The sequence below is a fragment of the Colletotrichum spaethianum genome (assembly GCF_022836535.1).
Source record: "Colletotrichum spaethianum MAFF 239500 DNA, contig07, whole genome shotgun sequence".
NCBI lineage: Eukaryota > Fungi > Ascomycota > Sordariomycetes > Glomerellales > Glomerellaceae > Colletotrichum > Colletotrichum spaethianum.
The window spans coordinates 318,914-343,111 of NW_026054777.1; the positions used below are offsets into that span (position 1 = coordinate 318,914).

At 52.9% G+C, this 24,198-nt stretch overlaps 8 protein-coding genes and 1 non-coding gene across 9 annotated transcripts; 4 read left to right on the forward strand and 5 right to left on the reverse strand.

Moving 5' to 3' along the window:
- Positions 1-1,205: 1,205 nt before the first annotated feature.
- ColSpa_tRNA_105 lies at positions 1,206-1,285 on the reverse strand. The gene is given in 2 exon segments: positions 1,206-1,241; positions 1,250-1,285. It is a non-coding gene; the product is annotated as a tRNA-Thr (tRNA).
- An 819-nt stretch (positions 1,286-2,104) lies between these two features.
- Positions 2,105-6,068, reverse strand: ColSpa_03510 (ubiquitin carboxyl-terminal hydrolase 2; the record flags this gene model as incomplete). Its single annotated transcript, XM_049269722.1, is given in 6 exon segments — positions 2,105-3,568; positions 3,581-3,891; positions 3,942-4,326; positions 4,392-5,563; positions 5,676-5,849; positions 5,960-6,068. 6 exon segments carry the CDS (start codon positions 6,066-6,068, stop codon positions 2,105-2,107), a joined length of 3,615 nt encoding a protein of 1,204 aa, XP_049125679.1.
- A 1,606-nt stretch (positions 6,069-7,674) lies between these two features.
- On the forward strand, positions 7,675-8,103 carry ColSpa_03511 (NADH-ubiquinone oxidoreductase 21. subunit; the record flags this gene model as incomplete). Its single annotated transcript, XM_049269723.1, has 2 exons — positions 7,675-7,852; positions 7,919-8,103. 2 exons carry the CDS (start codon positions 7,675-7,677, stop codon positions 8,101-8,103), a joined length of 363 nt encoding a protein of 120 aa, XP_049125680.1.
- Positions 8,104-8,115: 12 nt separating this feature from the next.
- On the forward strand, positions 8,116-8,465 carry ColSpa_03512 (NADH-ubiquinone oxidoreductase 21. subunit; the record flags this gene model as incomplete). Its single annotated transcript, XM_049269724.1, has 2 exons — positions 8,116-8,305; positions 8,371-8,465. The coding sequence occupies 2 exons, from the start codon at positions 8,116-8,118 to the stop codon at positions 8,463-8,465; spliced, it is 285 nt and encodes a 94-aa protein (XP_049125681.1).
- Positions 8,466-10,957: 2,492 nt separating this feature from the next.
- On the reverse strand, positions 10,958-13,828 carry ColSpa_03513 (DNA mismatch repair protein msh-2; the record flags this gene model as incomplete). The annotated part of the gene is made up of 3 exons (XM_049269725.1): positions 10,958-13,567; positions 13,623-13,754; positions 13,805-13,828. 3 exons carry the CDS (start codon positions 13,826-13,828, stop codon positions 10,958-10,960), a joined length of 2,766 nt encoding a protein of 921 aa, XP_049125682.1.
- A 763-nt stretch (positions 13,829-14,591) lies between these two features.
- Positions 14,592-16,001, forward strand: ColSpa_03514 (tRNA (uracil-O(2)-)-methyltransferase; the record flags this gene model as incomplete). The annotated part of the gene is made up of 1 exon (XM_049269726.1): positions 14,592-16,001. One exon carries the CDS (start codon positions 14,592-14,594, stop codon positions 15,999-16,001), a length of 1,410 nt encoding a protein of 469 aa, XP_049125683.1.
- A 122-nt stretch (positions 16,002-16,123) lies between these two features.
- Positions 16,124-17,767, reverse strand: ColSpa_03515 (DNA primase small subunit; the record flags this gene model as incomplete). Its single annotated transcript, XM_049269727.1, has 4 exons — positions 16,124-16,748; positions 16,803-17,249; positions 17,302-17,496; positions 17,547-17,767. The coding sequence occupies 4 exons, from the start codon at positions 17,765-17,767 to the stop codon at positions 16,124-16,126; spliced, it is 1,488 nt and encodes a 495-aa protein (XP_049125684.1).
- A 1,022-nt stretch (positions 17,768-18,789) lies between these two features.
- On the reverse strand, positions 18,790-19,707 carry ColSpa_03516 (NmrA-like family domain-containing protein; the record flags this gene model as incomplete). Its single annotated transcript, XM_049269728.1, has 1 exon — positions 18,790-19,707. One exon carries the CDS (start codon positions 19,705-19,707, stop codon positions 18,790-18,792), a length of 918 nt encoding a protein of 305 aa, XP_049125685.1.
- Positions 19,708-21,989: 2,282 nt separating this feature from the next.
- ColSpa_03517 (uncharacterized protein) lies at positions 21,990-22,223 on the forward strand (the record flags this gene model as incomplete). The annotated part of the gene is made up of 1 exon (XM_049269729.1): positions 21,990-22,223. The coding sequence occupies one exon, from the start codon at positions 21,990-21,992 to the stop codon at positions 22,221-22,223; it is 234 nt and encodes a 77-aa protein (XP_049125686.1).
- Positions 22,224-24,198: the final 1,975 nt, after the last annotated feature.

The window sequence follows — 24,198 nt, forward strand, 5'->3', positions numbered from 1 at the left end:
ACCCCGTCGCCCGTCCCAAGTTCCCGGACGAGACCTCCGCCGTGTTCCTACGGAATCAGGCCACAACTCGTATCTACCCAGGGGGAACCAAGGAACATGTTTCGGTGCTTTGACGTGATGATGACTACAGGGCGAGGTCACGGCTAGCCTGCTTTCTTTGACCTGCGTTCCGCGTTCCCTCGATCATGCCTGCATACTCGGCTCACCTGGACCTCGCAGTGTGTATATTTGTCCCTGAAATGGATCTCGCAGGAAGCGAGGCTGTCCTCAACACGCAGGTTGTCGTGTTACATTCATCTCGCAGGAGGGCGTGCATGCTCTCGATCTCGCAGGTGTCTCGCTCCTGCTCTATGGCCTCGTGGCGTGCATTAAACCAGGTTAGGACGCTGGTCGTCTGGTGAGGTGATTTGTGATATTTCGACATGTTGAACCGTTTGCCAGCGAACCATCTCGGCATTGCTCTTGAACAGTCACTTCTTGAACAGGAACATTGGTTGCGCCGTCGCTTTCGAGTGCGCGGGGGGTTGTTTTCCCGTGCTATCTCGTTGTGTACATGATGTGTTTCTAGGACTCCTCTTCTTTTGGTCCTGAGCTATCGCTGCGGTCTTCAACTCAGATACCGGCTGATGCCCTTCATTGCTCTCTGACGATAAGAGCTTCGGCGGCCGGGGAGCGATCTACATCGCATCGAGTAGCCCGAGCACCGACGGTGGTCGACAAGTGCAAGCGACATGCCTTTGTCTCTCCGTTTTATTTAATCCTCTCGCAGACGTCATCCGCATCGGCCACATTTCGCCGCTTGGTCGCAACATAGAAGGATCCAATGCCGCGATCTTCGTGCTAAGACTCCAACATCTCCCGTTGGCAACTATCTCCATCTCCGTTGTCGCACAAGTCCGACACTAGCACTGCGATTCAAACTCTCAACGTCTCACGACCCATCCTCGAGAAAGGGAGGGAGGGATTTGGTTTTCATTCGTCTCCCAGGCTCCCAAAACCCGTTCCTAGCATTCGGAGGCCTATCGTTCAACATCTTTCACCTAACCCCCCATCCACGACAATGTCAAATCAGTCGCTCTTCGTAGTCATGAATGACAGTTCTGCAGTCCCCTCATACAAGACACCATGGAAACCCAAGCCCAACGTCTCCCCGGTACCTTGTCGGAACAAGTATTCCATCAGTTGACCGCTGGAGCAAAAGTAAATGCCCCCTCACGGGATTGAACCGTGGACCTTCGCATGACGAGAGTACGAGTGCGACGCTCTACCACTGAGCCAAAGGGGCGGGGCGGTTGTCGGCGACCTGGTTGGATCGGCGACCAAGACATCTCCACACCGGCAACCTCGCGATGTTCGAAATTATTACCGCAAACCAGCAGTTTAACCAACATGGAAAGTGTTCCCGATAGATCAAGGCAAAAAACAGAATCTTGGAAGAATGAAAAGAAACTGCAAAATTAAAAGAGACAGATACATAGTAAAAAAGTAACGTTCAATTCATATCTATTCATATCGTAAACTGGGGTATTTGGGGGTCCTTATCATGCTGTAGAAGTAATCATGCTGATAATAAGCAACCCAAATCTTTCACCGCTTATGCTCAGTATGAAAAGATAACGCAAGTCGTTTTGGGTCCTTAATCATGAGTTGCGTAACACAGACGGCGCCTGTCATATAATTCTTTCGCATAAGCTCCGAGTCTATGCAACTTGAGTACAGGGTGATGGTGTCGGTTCGCACAATAAAGGTGTGTGTCACTACCGGCAACGGTCGACGACCAATCCGGGAGAAATTCCCAAAAGTGAACTGAGCCGTAAAATGCAGTCTTTGTCACTGCGACGCTTTGGATATGTTGCCGTGTGGCTAACCTGTAAGGCTGCCATGGCCCCTCGCGCGCCTCATTTGCGTGGCTCGGTTCATCAGTCGATTATGAAGCGAACTGATCCTTTCTTCCGCGGCGAGCGGCGTAGATATGGAGAGTTATCAAGAACTAGTGAGTGTCAGCGCCAGGCCGATAGCAACTAAGGTTGAGTTCTCGCTTACCTATTCCTCGCCTCTTCAGAGTGCGGCCCCTAAGCGAGTCATCCGTCGTGCCACCATCTTTCTATGTCTGGTTACGCTCCACGGTGTCAGTCGATGGCCCGTCTGTTGCCGGCGAGGTTTTTGAGGCTGATTGCGTATCCGCGGTCGGGCCACCCATGTCAATCAGGTCGATATCCCCGTCTGCATCCTCAGCTCCACCTTTGATAGCGTCCCCAGTTGAATTCCCTTGACCTGGGGTCGATGAGTGCGGCAAGCTGCGCTTGGGCACCTTGACTAGCTCGTGTTCCCTTCCCTCCTTAACGTAGCAGAGGTAGTATGGGTCGCCGTTGCTATTGAGTGTCTTTAGCACCTCGTCGGTATCCGGAGTTTCTGTCACGGTCCTGTCGTTGTACTTGCGCCATACACCGGCTTCGAAGTCGTGAATCCACACCCAATAGTGACCTGCCCTCAGCTGACCGCTGTGGCAAATTACTGCATGCAGACGATATGCATGCTTCCTGTGGTGAGAGAAAAGTTGATCAAGCTCAGCTTTGTATGTCTTTACCTCTTCAACGCGCATGTTGTTGATCTGCTGGCGTCCCTCTGCAGTAAAACCCGCCGTGTCGGGCGGATCACTCTTGTTGAATGACATATCAGACGGGTTGTAAGTTGGGAATGACGAATCCTCCCCAGCAAAGTCAAGAGAAGAAGTTGGCAGGCCTCCAAGTAGCGAGTCGGGCTCCGGGATCTCCGCCTTATTGACATGGACGAAGTCGTTGACGAAACTGTCGATAATCTCTGCATCATCAGCTGCGGTTTTGGGTATGTTGTTAAGCTGTTCCAAGCGCTGTTGGAGAGCCCATCCTTTCTGCCTCAGCTTAAAGAACTGTGGATCATCTGGAGTATCCATGTATCTATCGAGATATAATGTCTCAAAGACCTCAACAGGATTCATGTTCTTATTGCCGTTGTTCTGGGTCCTTTGAATGAGAACATGAAGAATAGGAGGAAGCCTCTTGATCGATGTAAAGCGCATGATGTCCTCCTTACCGGCAACGACTCTCTGTAGGTCGAAGTTGCGACTCAAGCCGTCATGAATGTTAGTCGGACCAGCTTCGGCAGGGTATGCTGTAATTGCACGCTCCAGCGTCGAGTCCAATTTGTACTTGTCCTGGTTGGGAAATTTTGTATGGTTTGTCAACTCGACGTAGAACGTCTCCATGATCGGCTCCCACTGGATTCCGTCCGCGGCATCTGTCCTTGTGGGTCTGATTGCCGCCTGAAGACGGTTTATGATGCTGCCCATCACCTCCTCGACGTCCTGTTGTTCCGTGCCTGAAGTCCTGGTCTGGGTCTCCAAGGCCTTGAGTACCCGTTGCTCGACGTTGAGCGATGGGGTCTCAACTCCGGTCATTTTGACATCGCTGTCGGTGACTGGTTCTGACGCTGATGCCTCAACCGGCTGGGAGACAATTCTGATGTCCGTCTTGTCCTCGGGCACGTACTCCCTCTTTTCATGGTCAACGTCAGACATATTGACCAGGGTCTGTGAGCTTACGCTGCTAGCGGATTCCGAGACCGGATCAACGGTGACATTGACCATGTCAACATCCTCTATTTGCTCCGTCTTTTGCGCAGGAGGCCCCGGGGGAGGCCTCGCAGGTAAAGGCGGAGGGGCAGGGAATTGAGCGCCCATAACCTCTAGTGTCCTCAGCTCCGCAGCATCCTTGGTCTTTTGTTGTGGGATGGGCTCTTCAGTGAGATTCGAGGTAGGTAGCAGGACAGCATTGGCGAGACGTTGAGAGGGACGGATAGCGGGCGCCTGCGAGCCGCCGAGGTCGTTCAAAAGTCGCTCAAGCTCTTCAACGACTGAAAAGAATCAGCATTAAAACGGCGTCAAATGATTGCCAAACACTTACAAACACGAGCAACAACTGCCTCAGCGCGGTCGATTTTTAGCTTGTTTCCGCCAATGAGTCGACGCTGAATATCCGAGTCATCCAGGCCAAGCTCATGCATAGGGTAGTGAGCAAGCAAGTCTTTGATGGGAACGACAGTGTTCAGGTATTGAAGAATGCTATTCAAGTAACAGGTGTTACCGATATTTTCCAGACCGACGGGGAGATTGCTCGTGTTAGTTAAGGGCAATGATTCGATTTTCTCTTGCTGAGACGGGCGGCCCGACTCTTGTTCAAGGGCTTTGACTGCTTGGCGTATTTCGTCGCTGTTCCTATCGGAGGCGATCGCTTCCATAGCTTTGATAGCGACTTCCGCGGTGGCTTTGCTTTTCGGGTCCTTATTAAGCTACAACGGAAGAAGTACCTAGGTCAGCGAAACATCACCGTCTCGATATCAACTTCGAAACGTACCTTAACACTACACAGCATGACGATGGTATTGTCAGGCCACTGTGGGTCCGCTTCAAGAATGCGATAAGCTGAGGCGACGTCCATAGGACCGTTCGCATGCGTGAGGATTCTGTCACTGCCCCTATGGCGCCCAATGATCTGAAGCATCTCTCGTGCAAAATCCGCTTGAGCAGGAGAGTGCTCAAGCTTGGTGTTGTAAGCTGAGATGACGTTATCGTCGCTGGCAGTGTACTTAAGACTGAAGAAGGAATAGGCTTGGGTTTCCAACTCGTCCCCAGCGCCATGTGTGCTCGAAGGGTCCATTCCCTCCACGATGGTAAGCTCTTGTATCGCACGGGTCTGAAAGTCTTCATCCGCAGTAAGAAGTGCAATTTCGCGAAGTGCTTCAACGTAGGTTTGACGACGCTTCTCGCAAAGGGCTGACTGTCGGTTGTAGGCGAAGAAGACCAGGGCCTTGTCGAAATCGGGGAGAACGCCAAGAACTCGATGCGCCTCAATCGCTGATTGTGGAACATTGTTCTGCGGATACTCGAAGCACTGCAGCTCTTTGAACAGTCTGTTGCCGACATAAGGCCGATTCTCGCCAGGCTTCCCACTTCGGATGATGAGACTCTCCGCCTCAGCTTGGAGATCCTCGATGAAGGCGCGCAGCGTGCTAAGCTTTGTCGGTATGCCCGGGGTGCCAGGCTCCAGCATCGGAGGAATGAAGTACGGTTCGAAGACGCCGTCCTTATCGAGATTCTCCTCCGTAAACTGAATCGCTCTGAAGATGGCGTAGCATTCATCGCCGAACACAACCTGAAAACGCTTGTTACGTCGGGAAATGTTGCGTGGGTTAGGCTTATCCAGCAAATCTCTGAGGTACGTGTTCAAGGTGGACGGGGCGCTGGTGGACCAATCGTCCCTGGCGTCCGCAAAACGCTCCGGCGAGAGCTTTCTGGCTCGGGCCAGGTTGTCGAGAATGCGCTGCTTATCGAGAAGTAGACGCACCCATTCACGCTTCAGTCGAGGTCGTGAGATCTCAACAGATACTTGGAACGTGCAGCGGGGTGCAGAGCAGGCAAAATGTTCGACCGCAAGTAGTGCCTCTCTGATCATAGGATGATAATCCGATACGGACGTAGCGGGCCGGATCGGTTCTTTGACGTTGACCAGATGATGGAGGTAAAAATCTGTTTCCTTCGGGGAAAGTGAAGACTTTGAGGACGACAGAGACAAACCATTTGATCCGGATCCCAAGATGTCCTAAGGATAAAATGGAAGTCGCAGTTGCAGCAGACGCACGAGAGAACGCCAGGATTGCGACCTTCTGCTGTGCTCTGGTTGCCCACAAGGACAAGACGATGGGGACGCCAGTGTTGCTGCAGCGTGCTTCGCGATCCCACTCGATCCTTGCGAACGAGCCGGAATCAAGATCAGAATTGAGTAAGTCCTGTACCCATCTTGGTGCTAGACGACCTGTTTAGCAGTCAACATCTGTCAGCCGCGACTGTTTCTACGCCAAGACCAAGGCGTTCCCCATGGTCACAAGGTTCACAAAATAGAGGGGTGAGCCTGAATTGGCATACCGGTCTTTCCCCGCATGTTTTCCTTGACGGGCGCAGGCCTTCCTTCCCAGTGTTGAGTAGTTGGTGAGTCGCTTGGTGACATGATTGAGTACTGGTCTGAGATGGCCATAGTGATGCGACAGGCTCGACGTAGAGGTTGGCTTCGTGGCTCGTCGGGCGAAGTAACCTTGGCATTAGGGTCAGCAGCATGCCAAGGATAATATCCTAGAGACAAGATCACCTGTCAAGAAGCTTGCCTCGCAAAGCCTTGTGCACGTCAGACTAAGGTGACATGCGTCAAGGCGGACGGGCACGACGTAAGTGCTGTGACGAGCGGTTATAATCCGATGTATGTACGAGCTTCGTATGCGCCACGGAGATACACCGTAACTGTCGAACTAGAACGAAGGCGAACTCTTTAGCCTAGACGACGTCGGGAAGCAGTGAAGTTCGGTTTCGCGTCGAGATAGGTGTCAATCGGTACTCTGTATTGAAGATCGCTCGGAAAGGCTCGCGGAGGAGGGATCACTAAGTGCGCGACACTGAGAAAGACGGTTTAGCTTAGGACCAAGATGAAAGGCTATAGGAGGAGGGATATTACCAACAAGTTGAACGTTGTCTTGTCTCGGAGCTGTAGAGGTTTGGCGTCGTGGAGGCTGGACCGAGATCAAACGGAGTCTCCGTCCGAATCGTGCGTGTAGATGCAAACTGCAAAAGGCGGCGGTAATAACGTCGAGAGGAATGCAAGCTGGAAAGCTCGGAGGGTATCTAGATGCAGACCGAACGAAAACCCTAGAGGAAGGCAAAAAGTAAGATAGCTGTCCTAAGGCGAGAAACTGGAAACAATTACGCCAGCTTTAATGCATCAAGGACAGGGAATGGCGGGCACGATCTATGGAGCTCGGTGGTGGGTAGGGTGTCGTGTGGCGGGGGTAGAAACGTGGACAGGCTGACGCAGCTGGTAGCCTTGCACTAACAGGCACGTACAGTAAGGTAGCTAGGCAATTGGACACATACCTCAGGTGCTACAAAGCTTCCTCGGTGAAGCGGACAGTACGCAGTGGCGGGAGGCGTCGGTATGCATGAGGTAATCTGGAAAGCGTGGAAAGCGCAACCGACCGTCAATGTCCGCCGTGCCGAGTTGCTTCAGATCGCCCGCAGCTCGGAATGGGGCAAACGGGCTGCGCGGTAAGGTGCGGCGTACGGTCCGCTCATAGCTAGAATCACATGGAACACAGGGATGTGGCTTCCACGGCTTCTGGCTGTTGTCGAGCGGACTAACAAGCGTCAGGTGACTTGGTGCGTGACCGTACTGGTCCAAGAGCCCGCGACCAGCTGAAGCTTAGTCATACTAGGCAGCCAATGGTAACGTCCAATTCCATCTCTAAGTGAAGACCAAACGATATCCAATGACCCAAACGCAACGGCATTACGTAGCCTCTTCGCGGAGACATAATTCTCTTCTAATCACAAGATTCAAATGTTGCCATAGGCCTGAAATGGCTTCATGCTTAAGAACCTCCCGAGTCAGCTTTGGCCGTCGACAGCTGACGTTGAACGGTTGACCTTTGCATGCCACCTGATTGGCTCCACACCGGTGCAAGCCACGTGACCAGCTCGGAGGTGGAGCACCCATTCGTGGAGCTTCAACCCGACCTCAAACTTCCGCCAGATCCCACATCAACTTCTTTTCCAATTGAGTGTCTGGCCCGCGACTCCGAACCACCCCCGCAACCATGGCCGGCGACGACGACACGTACCACCCCAAGGACGCCATCAAGGCCAGCATCACGGCCTCCGCGGCCCTTGGTGGTGCCGGTTTCTTCATGGCCGCTGTCCACAATGCCCTCCAGAAGCAGAACGTTGGCGCCATGTCCGTTTTCACCCGCAGCGGCGGCATCATCGCCGTCATGGGTACGTCGCCTCAGTCCTGTTGCCAACTTCGATTGGAGACCACTTCATACTGACGCACTTCCACAGCGATTGGTGGCGGCGCGTACGGCTTTACCCAATCCGCAATGGCCAACCTCAGACAAAAGGACGATGCGTGGAACACTGCGACTGCCGGTTTTGTTGCCGGTTCCATCCTGGGAATGACGAGTATGGGCACCCCCTCCCTGATGCTGAAGTTTTGCGAGATAGGATGCTTACGGGTTGCGACTTGAATAGCCAGGAAAATGCCTGTTGTGCTCGGTCTGGGCGCCGCCTTCGGCGCATGGCAGGGAATCTTCCAGGTCACTGGCGGTCGTCTGAGAGGATGGACGGAAGGCAGGCTGGACGAGGCCGAGTTTGACAACAAGATTGCCCAGCGTCAGGCCAAGAGACGCCCGATTGAGGAGACAATTGCAGAGATTGGCGAGGGCCGTGGTATGTATCATTCTCTCTGGGATGATCGGGGGCCATTATCCCACGCGAGGCTGACGTTTTTACAGGCATCCGGCCACCGGGCTACGAGGAGCGGAGACGCGAGCGGCTCAAGGAGAAGTACGGAGTTGAGATCAACCCCGTCAAGGCGACTGTCGAGTAAAGGAAGAACCCCTTTCCAAACGAAAAACACCACCACTACCACCTTACCCCATCCACCATTCGGCCTAGCGAGGCATGCTCTTTTATTTCCCGTTGCTTGTACATACACAGCCTACGGAACACGTGGGCAGAGGAGAGGAGTCTCATCGGCTAGAGGAAATGGAGAATTGTACTATTTGTTCCCATGCTCTCCGAGCTTCCGCGTGATGTGTGCCTGTCTCTATCGACGCACCCGCCTACTGCGTCACAACAACGGTACGTTCTTTTGCATGCAGTTGATTTTTTGCCATTTTCGAATGATGATATAATAGCTTCAGAGGCTGTTTATGATCTTCATGATTCAACATTTACCGTTCTATCTTTTGTCTGACTTTGCTTTAACAACTCCGTCTTGCTTGCGTCTTGCTGTTCGTAGCACACACTAACGTCGGACTCAGGGTAGTCGGTAAATCAAACCTCGTTCTAGCTAATGCAACCGATCTCGACAAGGAGTAAGTATTTCTACGTGTCCCAGTTCCCTTCCTTTCCATGATGATATACTAGCTTCAGAGGCTGTTTATGATCTACATGATTCAACACATCACCGTTCTATCTTTCTGTCTGATATCCCATTCACTACCTCAATTCTTTGCGTTCTCCTGCTTGATATGGGTGCTGACATCTGTTCCAGATCACTGTGGCTGCCGCGTGTCAAGGCTTAGTCAATGCGTATATCGTCAGAGTGAGTTGTCCATCCACTCCCGTTTTTTCCCCTTCTCCTGTATGATGATACACTAGCTTCAGAGGCTGTTTATGATCTCCATGATTAGACCTTTACCGTTCTATCATTTGTCTGACTATGCACTACATTCTTCATCCGTGTCGTAATCTCCGTACGTCTTCAGATAAACTGACGTAGACTTCTAGGAAATGACAATGCTGGCCAGAAAGGATGTAAAAATGTTACGAAAGCCCAAAAACAAAAGCTCAGGTGCGGGATTGAACCCGCACCCTACGAAATCCTCCATCAGCAAACTTCTTTGGATTTCATCACCAAGTTCACACTAACGATCCAGGGCGTTATACCTCTGGGCCAAAGGGCCCTTCATTGGGCTTGGTTGGCAGATTCGACGCTAGATCTGTATAAAAAAGGTCACTCACCGTGTTGATGAGGCAGGTGCGGCCTAGCCAGTGCGGTTCGATTGGTCGTATACCCGAGGATTGGCGTCATTGCCTCTTGGGATGGAATACGCGATACTTCACTTCACCTTGATGAAATGGTACGTTCGACCTCATATCCTTACTGCCCCCTCGAGATGATGAATCACTAGCTTCAGAGGCTGTTTATGAATTATTTTATGATTCGACCCATCACCGTTCTATCATTTTCTGATCTCGATCATAATCTCTCAAATTTTGGACACCGAGCATAGGCAGCGGCTGACGGTTATCCATTAGTTTTAGGACAGTTTAAAATTGCGGCGAATCGTGAGCCAGCTTGAAACTCTCTGCCCTTTCTGCGTACTTCTGGCGTAGACCTTTGGTAAGTACTCAGCCCAGCCTCAACCACGCAACCCCCCCCCCCATTCGATGATGAGACTCAGCTTCAGAGGCTGTTTATGAACAAAACATGATTCAAACTTACACCGTTCTATCTTTATTTCTGATCCAACACCTTTTAAACTGCGTTTTCTCGGGCAAAACTATGACCATTCATTGATGACTGACTTGGTTTTCCAGCTTCACGTGCCCCAACGGCTAACTTGGCCAAATCCGTCTGGTTCTCACGAATGGTAAGTCTAGACTCCATCCAAAGAACACCCAAACCAGCACGACATGATGAGACTCAGCTTCAGAGGCTGTTTATGATTTCCATCAAACATGATTCGAAACATCACCGTTCTATCAATTATCTGATCCCTTGCAATTCATCGCTCATTTTCTACAACAAATCGCCGGGCTTTGAGGAGATTGCTAACGTACAACCCAGTAACTGTTCTTCCTATATCAGTTGACAAGTTGATTACCCATGATGACCCTTCCGTTCGCACTTCATGCTGTCCCGTTGGGCGAGGCTTGCCTCATTGATCACGGTATGTTCAAGTTCTCCCTCTTACACATCACTCCTACCCCTTTCAATGATGATACTCAGCTTCAGAGGCTGTTTATGAATGTTAATGATTCGAAATTACACCGTTCTATCAATTGTCTGATTTGTTCACTCAAAACTTTCTTGCTATTCATACTTGGACCACGATGCATATGTATACTGACGTCTTGAAGTCTAGGCTTTTTCCAATGTCACCGAGCATCGATGTGATCTTATGTTTGATATCAGTTGCTTTTCTTCTACAAAGTTCCCATGTAGCTCAGTCTCCTAGAATAAAAGCCATCTCGATACAAAAGCCTGCCATTTGATCATTGTTATTGTACACTCACAGTCCCGTAATCCCGACCCCCAAAACGCCATGCGCAAAACCAAGGACAACCATTGTCAACCCCATAAACAAGTCCTCACAACGTCTTGACAGACTGGAAGAAAGGGTTCGCCAGCAATTTCTCGTCCGCCATGACCAAGCCCTTCAGCTTGGAGACCATCTCCTGCTTGCTCATCTGCCCTGCGGCAACCTCTCCCTTCCATCGCAGCAGCACATCCTTGAGCAGCGCGCTGCCCTCTTCGATGTCTGACTTGCTGTACTTGAGCCCCAGGTCCTCATGCTTGGACGTAAAATCCTCAAGCTCGTCAGCCTTTCGCTTCGCCATCCGCACCACCTTATCCGGGAACCGAACCAGCTCCGCCACATGGATACCAAAACTCTGGTCGCACACACCGTCGTCCACCTTGTACAGCAGCGTCACCTCGCGCTTGCTGTTCTCGCCGCCGCCACCGCTAATGTGCGCCGTGACATGCAGGTTGTGGACCTGCGGGTGCTCGTCTGCCAGAGCTGTCAACTCGTGGAAGTGCGTCGCAAACATGGCGAAACAGCCAATCTCCTTGACGATATGCTCCGAGATGGCCCACGCGAGACCGAAGCCGTCGTAAGTCGAGGTACCGCGGCCCAACTCGTCAATGATGATGAGCGACTCGGCCGTCGCCGACTTAAGAATGTTGGCCGTCTCAAGCATCTCGGCCATGAAAGTCGACACGCCCTTGAGCTGGGAGTCGCTGGCGCCAACACGGGCGAGGATCGAGTCGAAGATGGTTAGCTCTGCCTCCGTACAAGGCACGAAGCAGCCGATCTGCGCCATGAGGGCAATGACGCCGATCTGGCGGATGTAGGTCGACTTTCCGCCCATGTTGGGGCCCGTGATGATTAGGAAGGAAGACTTGTCCCGGGTCAGGGCGACGTCGTTCGTGATGAACTGAACGTCGTCCTGCATCTCCAAACACGGGTGGCGGGCCTCCTTGAGAATAGTCTGACCTTCACCTCGCTTGTGGATCTTGGGGCGCACGTACTCGGAGGGCGCATGGACGGAGCAGTGGGCCAAGGAGACAATAACATCCAGATGAGCTAGGACGCCCGCAAGTCTCTCGAGGACGGGGCAATAGGACGCCGCCACGCCGACGACCTCGTTCACCAGGCTGCTCTGTGTCCTGTTGTAGTTCTGCGAGAGCTGGTCGAACTCGCGACGGAGGCTCTGCATCGTCTTAGTCGTGAAGTAGACTCCGTTCTTTTGTGTTGAGCATTCTTGGTAGCCCGACTTGTTCCGGATGGCGCCGGCTTCCTGTCTCGTGAGTCTCATGCAGTACCCGTGAACCTTGTGATTCTCAAGGAAGATCTTTTTGCCAACCTCCTGCCTCAGATCGCGAGCTGCATCTGAAAACTCTTGGTCGATGTCTCTCTTGAGCTTGTCGAGCTTCTTCCTGATGATCCTCAGACTGTCATCGAACTCGGGTTTGATGATGTACTCATGGTTGTCAAGGGCGTCCAGGTCGACAGTGGTCTCGACCATCTCCGAGAGCTTTGCGAGACTATCAGAGAGTCCGCGGAGAGGGGTTGTGTAGGCTTCGTCAAGAGGGTCCCTGTATGCTTCGTCCATGACACCTTCCAAAGTTCCTAGGAAGCCAGGCAGCCGAATAATGACTTGGTACGCACGCACGACGTCCTCGAGGTTAGCCTTGCCCCTCTGGAACCGCTTGGCGAGACGGTAGAGATCCGGCACCGAGCGAAGGTGTTCCTCCTGCATCGTCTGTCTCAACTCGGTGTCGTTGACAAAGGCCTCGACGAGCTGCTGACGTTTCTCAATCTCCTCCTTGTTCATGAGCGGCTGTTTGAGCCACTGCGACAGCAACCGGCTTCCGACTGGAGTCTTGCAGTGGTTGAGCAGACCATACAAGCTCATAGACTTGGCGCCATCTCGGGCGCCAGGCATCAGGTTTAGCGCCTTCAGCGCCGCCGCGTCCAGCTTCATAAACTGGGAGAGGTCATGCTGGTACAATTGGTACTGTCCGAAGTTGGATGAGTCGTGGAGCACGCCGAGATACTTGATAAGCGCCGCGGCTGAGCCCATGGCTAACTTGAGGTCGGTCTGGGGCAGGAGAGTTGTTGCCCGCTCATCCTTAAGAAGACGTGCAAGGTCCTGCTCGATATCCTTGGTGCCGAACTCGCCAGCTGACCGCTCCGAGACGGCAACGCCGCAGTTGGTGATGATCTGCTTCAGCTTCGCCAGGTCCGGATCCTTGTTCTTGTCGGCCTTGTCCGTCTGAACGAGACACTCCCTGACACCCAGCTGGATAAGCAGGGCCTCGAAGTTGGAGAACAGGTCATTGTCAAGGAACTCGCTGACGCCCAACTCCCGTACGCTGGCGTCCGCGAAACAGACGCCAACGCTTCTGGCCTCGGAGGCCTTGGTGGAGATCTTGACGGCGAGGATCATCGGCGCGGCATCGATCTGGCCACCCAAGTCCTCCTCCACATCCTGCAGGTTGCCTGGAGACGCCTGCTTAACAACCTTCCAATTCATGCGGCCGCCCGTGCTCTCCCATATCTCTATCCTCTTGCCTAGCTTGAACAGTGCTTCTCGAAGGAATTGTCGGAAGACCGTAACAGTCATTGTCACGGAGGGGAGACCCGTCTTTTCATCTCGGCCGAGTGTCCTCACGACAGACGTCGTCTTGTATACCTAGGTCACGGTCAGTTGATGGCTGGAGGGGGCGATAAGGTTGTGTAGATCGTACTGTGCGGGCAATGAAGTTGGCATCTTCACCGTGTGATGTGTACCAATCGCCTCGGTCGAATATGCGGACTGTGTCTTCGTGTACGGCCGGGAGAGACTTGAAGAAGCGGATGAAGCCGTGTTCATCGTCGACCTAGGACATTTTAGCCACTGGTTGGACAAGCTATTGCTTGGGAAACAAACCTTCAATTCGGGCCTTGAAGACATTGTGAGTGTGGTACCGAGAACAACCGAATGATTACAACACAAAAAACAGAACCAACTGTGTTAAGTTGCGTAGGTGTAATTGGCGAGTAGATGTAGCACGCTTCCGCGTTGTGCTTCTCCAAAATGCGCGGTGGTTAAAGTGGTTTCCCGGGAGGCGCGTCTGGAAATGGACGTTCAGTGGGGTGACGCGACGCGATGGCGCTAATCCAAATTAGCTGGTTTCTTCTTGACCACCCAGAAGTCTTACCAGTGTTCAACGATGGCTGGGCAGATCTCATCAAAGCTCTTATCGTGTGGTCTGAGCTTTTCCAGCTCAAGGCAGACAGACATTCATTCCTTTGCCAACTCGCTCATCCCCAAATTTGCGGTTCTTTTTCATCCGCCCCTCAGAGTCATCTCCAGTGGCGTGTAATGCCCCTTTGTAGGCCTAGTTCGCAAGGTCTCTTTCGTTTTTCTCCAATTATGATCTGATACAATTTCTAGTGCACAATCTGACTATTACTCATCTGCAAACTACGGCTGGGCAACCGTGTTCATGTTGCTCAGACCACTGCAACTCAGAGCGCGAGTCCTCTGTCGCGGCGCCTTAACTGCACCTACACTTGCCCCGCATTACGCCCCAAAAGGCTTAGTGCGCTTCCGCAGCTCGCCCGCTACGCAACCGCACCTAGACAACTATCGCAGACCATCGCCGAAATTTCGCAAAAGTCCCCCACTTCCCTCTCCAAACTCTGCACGCACATCCAGCACCACGACCGCACCGATGGAGAACCCCACGTCGGAACCCGTCAATCAGCCAGCCAAGGACCTCGAGATGTCCGACGTAAAACCAGAGGAGGTCGCCGTCCCGACGACGGCCACCAATGGCGACGGCGCAGCCCCAGCGCCAGCCCCAGCACCGAACCCTATGACGACGACAACAGGAACAAGTAGTAGCGGTGTTAACCAAACGGATGTCCCTGAAGCCTCCGAGGAACAGGACGGCGAAGAAGCCGATGTCGAATCGTCCACCGCCGGCCCCGGCTCCGCTGCCGCCGAGGGTGAACCCAAACTCTCCAAGAACCAGCTCCGCAAGATGAAGCGCAAGGCGGCGTGGGAGGACGGCCGCGAGGACCGCAAGCGCAAGCGCAAGGAAAAGCGCCACGACCGCCAGGCCGCCCGGCGCGAGGAGATCGCCGCGGCCCTCGCCGAGGCCGAGGCCAAGGGAATCGACCCGGCCTCCGTTGTCATCCCCCCGAAGCGCAAGACTCCCAAGCAGCCCTCGACCCAGGTTCCCGTCACCCTGATCCTTGACTGCGACTTTGAAAAGTACATGCTCGAGAAGGAGCTCGTCTCGCTCGCGAGCCAGATCACCCGCTCCTACTCGGATAACCGCGCCGCAAGATACCGTGCGCATCTGTACGTCAGCTCGTACGGCGGCCAGTTGAAGGAACGCTTCGAGACGACGCTAGGAAGCCAGCACGTGCACTGGAAGGGCGTGAAGCTTATCGAGGGGGATTTTGTCGAGGCGTCCAAAGATGCGGATGAGCTGATGAAGGGACCCCGCGGTGGGCAGGTCATTAACCTGCTAAAGCCCACCGAGGAGGACGGCGCAGCCAAGAAGCTCGCGGTCTTCAAGGACGTCCTCGACGCGGCGCCCAGCCCAGATCCCGAACCCGAACCCGCTGACGAGCTTAAGAATATTGTTTACCTCTCCTCCGACTCGGTCAACACTCTTGACCGTCTCGAGCCCAACATGAGCTACGTCATTGGTGGTCTCGTTGACCGCAACCGTGAAAAAGGGTTGTGTCATCGCCGTGCGAGAGAGATGGGCATCAGGACGGCGAAGCTACCCATTGGGGAATACATGAATCTGTCAAGCCGGAGGGTGCTCGCAACAAACCACGTAGTCGAGATCATGCTCAAGTGGCTCGAGACGGGCAGCTGGGCTGAGGCATTCCTAAGCGTGATTCCCAAACGCAAGGAGGCGAAGCTGAAAGAGGAGGGCGGTGCCGGCAGCGCCAGCGGAACTCCCGCTGCAGAAGGGGCCGATGGCGAGATCGAGGATAGCAGGTTCGACGATGAGGAGGACGAGGACGTGGACGAGAGACAGACCATCACGGAAAACGTGGCAGGACCTGAGTCATCAGCTGCGCCTCAAGAAAGTGCAAAGGAGGCTGCGAGTGCTTCATAGCCCGGCATGGCAGGCGATTAAAAATAATAGAATACCCCCTTTGCTGTTCAAAAATTCGACAGAAAACACCGACCCATTAACCAGATATACCCATCATGCAAGTCGTGTCGATTGGTGTTGTCTCAAAACTCCATGGCATCCTCCTCCCTCTCTCTCTTGACCTTGGCATCCCTTTCGTCCTTCATCAACCCAATGACGAAGGACCGGAATTGCTCCACGTATGGCTTCAGGCTCGTCTTCTCCCAATCTTGCACGCTCTTCTGCTGCGACCCGCCCTCGACATCCTCGTCGCCCTTCCACACGTCAATCTCCGCCAACAGGCTCTGCACCGTCGGAACGCCCAACGGGTCAAAGTCCTCAAGACTCTTGGTGTCGATCGGCACGCACACCCTGCCTGTACCAGGGTGGACAACAAAGGGCGACTTGAGCAAATGGTTGAGCTTCTTGCTGACCTCAATATCAAGGCGGGGGTACGTGTACTCGAGCACAATGTCCTGCTTGGCCTCGAGCAGCGCCTTGGCATCGAGGTTCTTGCTCGCACCGCTCTTGGCCACGGTGTCAATATCGGCCCACTTAGAGACGGACGACCGCCCCGGCGCGGCGTCCCATTTCTTGCGTAGCGACTCGTTGAGGTTCTTGTCCGGGAGGAGCTGGAGAAGGCGCTCGGCGCGCTCGCTGGAGGCCCAGGGGTCTTGCGCCTCGAGGACGTCTTCTTGGAAGTGGGATTTGAGGGTTTCAAGACTCCTTCTGCGATGGCTATCAGTAACTTGAAACCTCAGGTCGTGACTGGAAGTGACTTACGCAATATGAGGGTGCAGCGGCCGCCACAGGTTCACTTTCTTCCCGCTCTGCGCGCCGCCCTTGATGACTTCCAAGTACCCTGCAATCGACCGGCGCATTTGGTCGCCCATCGTCCGCGCCTTCTTGTCGCACACCCACGCGTGAGCACCTCTTCGACCGGAGTACACCCACATGATGTGCTTGAAGCCAAAGTCATCCCGCAGCGCAACATCGACGACCTTGATCGCCATGGTGATGAACTGCCAGCACTTGATGCAGATATTGGCCTTGTCGCAGCACGTTCTGATCTCGTCGTAGTCCGTCAGATCGATATCGAAGCAGAGCTCCTTGGCGAGGGGCTTGAAGGCGCTGGCGTTGCGGAGGGTTTTGCGGTCGCGCGGGTTAGTGCTGTAGACGGGGCCGATTTCGAAACGGGAGGGCATCAGGCGAAGGACGTCTTTCCGGAGGCTGGAGGGGTCAGTCTCTATCTGTGATAAAGTGGCGGGATCTGGCAGCTTACAGATCGTGTGTCGCAAACGATTGGTATCGTAAGTATGCGTCGTTCTGCAACGTAAAGGCGAATTCTCTGTGGCCGAAGTCATTCGTCGGGGAGGGGCTATGATTCAACCACTGGAAGAGATATCTCCACGGGAACAGGCGTTGGTAGAAACTGCGCATCACCTCAGGATCTGAAGCTTTCAAGTCGGCGATGTCTCTGAAACTTGTGTTAGCAAGCGGCCATCCAATCGAAGTCAGCGAACCCACGTCGGCGAAAGGGGTGTCGCGAGCCCTGAAGAACTCGACGCGGGCGTGTCTTGTGGTTTTGAGCTGGGGAACTCATCGTCCGAGTCTCCGTCCAAGAACAGGTCCTCCAGCTTGACGTCCTTCTTCTCCTCGGTGGCAGACACCGGCGCATCAACCTCGGCCATCGCGACGTCGCCGTCAGTCGCCTGGCTGGCGGTGGGGTGGACAGGGGAGTCGGCCATTGCGTCGTCGGGAACCGCGATTTCGTTAGGTGGTGAGGTCGCTTCTGGTGACACAGAATGAGGCATCTCTATGTGTTGAAGTGCGGTTGGATTTGGGCAATTCGCGATTTGCTCAGATCTGCAAGGATCGCTTTCGCTGGGCAATTTACCGGGGCAACTCGAAAATGCGGACAGGTGAATTGAGGTCGCGTCTGAGATGCGTTTTCTCGCGTAAAGGGCCGGGATGGTCCCTTGTTTTGCTTAGTCATTGGCGGGGCAACTCTAACCTCACTCTCACTACCTGTATTCAGCTTAGAACTTAGGCTGAGCATGCTACCTCACTAATCGTTAGAAACGAACCCTTTATTTTGTATTCTTTTGTAAAATAATTTCTAAAAGATTTGGTGTCGAGTTTTGATCTAGACCTTTATTGTCTGATTTTAAAAACACTATCGAACTTCAAGCCCAGTTACAGTGACATTAACTTCTCTATGACCCTTTGAAGCCCTACATAACAGAATTGAAGATATAAAACTCGGGGATAATCAGCAAGCTTCGGAGGCGCGGTGAGCTACGGAATCCATCAAGCGAATATATTTTATTCGATTTGGGATACAATCAAATCGTACCCGTTGGTGGAGCTCAGTATGCCCACGCCTCGTTCTTATTCGGAACCAAGTTGGGAACGCGGCTTTTCTTGTTATTTGCAGTGCTTCTTTTCCCGTGAATTTGTGCTTTATGCACAGCTTTTAGCAAAAGATGCTGATTTGCGAAGTGTATCATTGGGATTTCAGCGCTTGCAAGCTCTATCACCTTCACGGCGCAGCAAGCACACATGCTGTGACAATCTTACTGGTGACGATACCGTTCGCCGCTCAGAACTCTTGACAAGAGCGAGCAACTTCTTTTCAAGCAATTTCACTCATTATTAACTCCGAGGGAAAATACGTTTCTGTGAGCATGTGACAATTGAATCATTGGAAGATCAAGCCTCAACTAATTTCAACTTAACAACGATGGACAAAAACATATGAAACTAGCCGTTAAGCAGGCAGACACTCCAAAAGTCGAGCCTTGTCCCTCTTCATTGCCTCTTCAAACGGGGTGAATGGTATGCCGAACTTTGTTTGGGCCTCCTTGGCCGTTTTGACAAAAGTGGTGAAATCTTTCACGTTGGCCCAGATTTGAAACAGCATACCGGGAGCGGTTTTCTTCGTCTCCTCTACTTCCTCAGGGGCCTGTTGCCTCACTTGCACATCTCTGCCACTGACCTTGACAAGGACGTCGCGCACCTCTTCCATGGTAAGGTATTCGTTTGGCAGATCAATCTCCTGGCCACCGAACTTGACAGGATCCTGCAGGGCCGCTGCGGCGTACTTTCCTACGTCGTATGTGTCTGAGTAAGGCAGCCGGACACCATCATTGCAAGCATGGTCCAGCTCTCCTTGCGGAAGCCCAGGGAAGTTGCCAAAGACACCTGGCAGCATGAAGTCGGTGTGGAGGACGGACGGCCGAAGGATAGTATAGGCTTTGAATTTAGCACCGCGGACGATCTCCTCAACCTCCGCCTTGGATAGGAAGTACGGTCGCAACCCAACTTCCTCCGTCGCAGCATCATCCCATATGGCCCTGTTGCCGACGGTGAAGGTAGTGCAGACGACAAGGCTCTCAACACCTGCCTTCTCGCAAGCATCGACAATTGTCTTCGCCTGCTGGGTTTCCAGTCCCGGCCAGGGAAAAGTGTTCAGGAAAGCTCCCTTGCACCCTCGTGCTGCCTGGTAGACTTCTTCATAATTTGTACTTTCGCCTTTGAAGATCGTGACGCCCTGTTTCTCCAAGGCCGGCGGAACTTTCTGAGGGTTGCGTACCACTGCATGGACTTTGGCTCCCGCTGCAAGTAGATGCGCAATAACCGATTGGCTTTGCTGGCCGGTTGCCTGGGTGACTAGGTAGGTAGCCATATCGAAGGGTCTAGTCAAAGAAGAAGGGTGTCTTGGATGCTTTTCGAGGAAGAGTGTATGAGATGAGAACTGTGTTGCGAGTTTAGATTCCATACATCGTAGTGTGAGAAGGGCACTTTATATTGACTAAAGAGTGACCGCTACGGACCTCCACCACCACTCAGGGAGTCAAACTGATTATCTGTTTCTTGATTTCCAATCCATCGTGAATGCGCCACTCCGTCGGTGCCGGCCAGATGTACGATGCAAGATGAGCAAGTTCTTGCACCGACTGGCTGCCTCGCATTCACCTGAACGCATCATGATACCACGTTGAAAGTGATCAACAAGGGGTAAGAGGTGTGTTCTGGAAGGTAACAAGCAAACAAGCTCGATAAAAGTTGCTTCAGGTGGGTCTGCTGAAGGCGGGTGGTAGACGGGCTGACCAGGGGCCAAATAGGAGCTAGCGGCTGATGCGGGGTGGTACGACTCCTACGATGCCTCGATAAAAGTTGCTTCATGTGGGTCCGATTGAAGACGGGTAAGATAGGGCATATATCTGTAGTTGTTGGCGGGCTGGCGGGGACTACGACACATGGGGATATACCACCGCCAGAAGTTGGGGTCGGGGTTAGGACGGACGCGGCCCGGCGCCATGCCTATTTTGTAGATCTTGTAAGCAGCTTGGATCCTTTGCAATCCTCTTAAAAGGACACGGCGATCCCGGCCGCGTGTTGGCGCCGCATGTCGATAAAGACCATTACGTCTGTCGCCGCCGCAACCCCCCCCAAAGAGCAGAATGAAGTCTCGAAAGGGCTGCTGGACGTGTACAGGTCAGTAGATAATTCGGCCCCTGGCACGAACCTAGACAGATCTTGCCTAATCACGCCATCCCTCAGCTCGAAGAGTCCGGTGTGATGGTGGCTTGCCCAACTGCCAAAACTGTGCTCAGGCTCAGCGACAATGCCAAGGGTATGAAGTACGGCTGTCCTGGCCCAAGCACGGCGACAAGAAACGTGCCATTACAGGGAGTTTCTCGCCGGCGGTTTCGTGCACCCGCCGGGGGACCGACCTCTTCATCAACACAACCTTGCGGGATATGGAACTATACCGTAGCATGCTACTCTCGATACAGTCCCCTCGCCTGGTCCAGCCTGCTCCAAGTCTGCAGGTGCAGCTGCAGTCAGATACAAGCCATGCAGACCTGATACAGCATTGTAAGTTTCCAACGAAATGCCCATGCGATCCATGGCATGATTATTAGCTTATATCACACACCTACACCAGTCCAAAACACCGCCTACCTCTCGTTGGTCACTTTCACTGCCACAAATTCCCAGATTCGAGATATACTCATGCATATGACCCGGGACTGTGATACGGCCCTGGCCTTGCTCTGTTCTCCGCAATGCTTGCTTTCTCCTCGCTTCACCGCAACGGGCCCCATCAGCAGACAGTGCAGCTGAAGGTATCGGCACTCCAGTTCCTACGTGCTTCGACGAGAGGAGGGCTACTAAGCCCGGCCGAAGCTGCTCAGCACGCAGCTGCATCCATGCTTCTTGGTGCTTTTGAGGTGGGTTACTAGCAAACTGTGATGCCAGCTAAAAAAGTTAGACGCCATGCTCAAACACTCTCATATAGATCTTATTGCCCCTAGAGAGCTCAGGCGAGTGGCTGTGGTACATCTGGGGAGCTATGAATGTTATCCAGGTGACTGGCCTCAAAGATCATTCGCACCAGAGCGATGTCCGCCACGTTCTTGATTGGGTCCACTACCACAACACGCTTTCCCAACTCACCATACATCATTGGCGCCATAACTCCTTATCTCCAAGGGCTATAGCTTCACAGTATTCTAGCCCTGGAGCCCAACTTCATCAGCCATCTTTAGCAACATACAAATTAGTAAAGCTTACGAAGAACCCTTGCAGGCAGGTTCGTAACTTTGCACTAATACATCCTTACAGGCACTACCATCTCCGAGTCCTACACACACGATTTTGAACCTGCTGTCTGATGTGTGCGAAACATTGCTTGATCCTTGGGATCCCAGAACCCACGACGAGGACTACCATAACAGCCTCAAAGCACTCGAGAGAAGAGCCGAAAGCCTGTCCCTACAACACGTGGTCGAGGAAGACACTGAAATTAAACTCGGTGCGAAAATCTGGCAAATGGCGACGCGGGTCTACCTCGCACGGGCTTCACAAAGCAAATGGGACCCGTCCACCAACCTGGATTCCGTGATAGACGAGGAATTTGACAGAATCACCAGCTTTTATTCCTGTAGACACTTCTTTCCCATGTTTATTCTTTCCTGCGAGGCCCGCACGGACGAGCGACGAGCAGCCATCATCAACCTGATCAACAGGACCGAGAGAAGTGCTCGCACGAGAAGCCTGAAGGGGTTGAGAGATCTGATTCAGTCCATCTGGGTGCAGCAGGACCTCCACGCCGACAGCGATCTGTTGGTGAACTACCATGGCATCATAAGCACTGTGGTCAGCTCGAGCACTACATTGCTTTCCTTTGTGTAGGACCTCTTCCCAGAGGCGTGAGAATGAGAGGGGGTCAGAAGTTTACAAGTCCATCGAATGTGAATTGGAAGAAATGACAAACCATGATTTCCACTACAAGGTCCCAAGAAGAATTTCGCTAGCTTCACTTACACAACCCTCATAATATTCCAGCATCTTTACGGAAAACAGCATTCCATAATCTAGAAACCGAATCATTCTTCGAGTTTCATCGTCTTTCGCCAGTTCGCAGCACAATTCTGTTGAAGGAGGCCATGGCTCGTTGGACACCATCTACACTTCTCATATCGCATCAAGTACATACACTGTCATAACTGGATACGGCCCTCAGAGGTCTTTCTACACCAGCAAACGGAAGTCGAAGAACATGGTGTACCAGTTTTCAATAAGTGACTTTGTTCAACACAATAGTCAACCCCCAGCCTCGCGTTTATTTATATGAAGGCTAGTCGTCCATACCATATCTTCTTCGCTGTGAAAACCCAATGTTATAAAGCTTGTCCTACAAGGGACCACTGCACCGGAGTAAATCGTCCTGTCGAAATTGCCATGGGATTCCTCTAGTCGTTGACTCATCCTCCCTACACTACCCTCAGCCGCAAACAGAAACCGTCCGTCTCGCCGGTACACTGGCCCAAACCCACACAAGGGAGAGCTCATCTCATTAGCCGCCGTACGCCATTGAAATCATGAATCACACATCCGAAAGCCTGCATGATACCGCGTGCCTCTTTCCTCTCCCCCTAGGCCCCTTCTTCCCATGATCCAACTCAGAAGGTTGCAGCGCCGCCTGCTGGAGGAAGACGCCAAAAGGCTCGGAAATCGCACGTTCTGGAAAGTGGCCTGCAAAGGGAGGACACAGACCGGAAGCGAAGTGCACGAAAAGGAATTTGATGACGACAGGTCTGAGATACTCTTCCAAAACCGCGGAACTTGAAGGCGTTTCAAGACACCATCCAGAATGACTTGAACAGCCGGAAAGTAGGGCCCAAGACGCCACGCCGCCCTGGTTGAATAATTGGCCTCGTCCAATCTACAAGTGACTGCCAACCACGGCCGGGCAGGACGTGTCCCAGGGGACGGTGAGGTTCTGAAGCGTCCGGAACGGAATGTGCATGCAGCAGGCAGTTCTGTACAATGCCAGAAACGGTTGACGTGTGACAAGTGAGCTGCGAATGATCTGATATGGACTGAACGTGGTTTTCCCCGCCAATAGGACCTTAGGCCGGGTCGGTATCATCAGAAGCAAACATGCTCGCAACAGAGGGTACCTCAAGACAAGTCGCGGCATCTTCTTTTAACTCATGGTGAGCCTATTGGGCATCAATACCGGTGACTGCCTCCACCATCTCATACGAGATGCCGCAGGCTGCATAGGGATCATTGATAAATGTTACACAATGTGCCTGTGCACAACATCGTACACATACAGTTGAGTAACCCAGACCCTCCGGGAAGCAAGCAGACCAACAATCAGTTAGTGACATGTACCTAGCGAAATGTCACCTTGGTTTCGTCCAATTGGAACCTTGTCTCGTCTCAGGGCATGTCACTAACGAACATGTGTGACATCCCACCAAACCTATCGCCCAGTTGGGGCTCCTCTGGAAGTCATGATCAGACCAGATGACACCCGATCAGATCATCAGAAAGCTCTCCTCTGGCCAGACCTGCCGAGCTAGCGTACCGAGCTGCGCAATCCCTGACCATTCTATCGTTCCTTTGCTTTTTTTTTTCCCATGTCTCTCGCCAGTGACACACACCGACCCACCTCAGACCTTCTTCCTCACGTGGCTGGCTGGTGAACGCAGTCTCAGAAGATGGAATCGAAACGCCCTGGTCTCTTGGGGGGAAAAACTCTGTTGGGGGCCAAGGGCGGGTATTCAAATCCCATGCCCAGGCCGCGAAATCGCATCGGTGGTTGAGGTTCGAAAAACAAAAGGAATGGGGGCGAAATCAGGTTCCCTCGGACCGG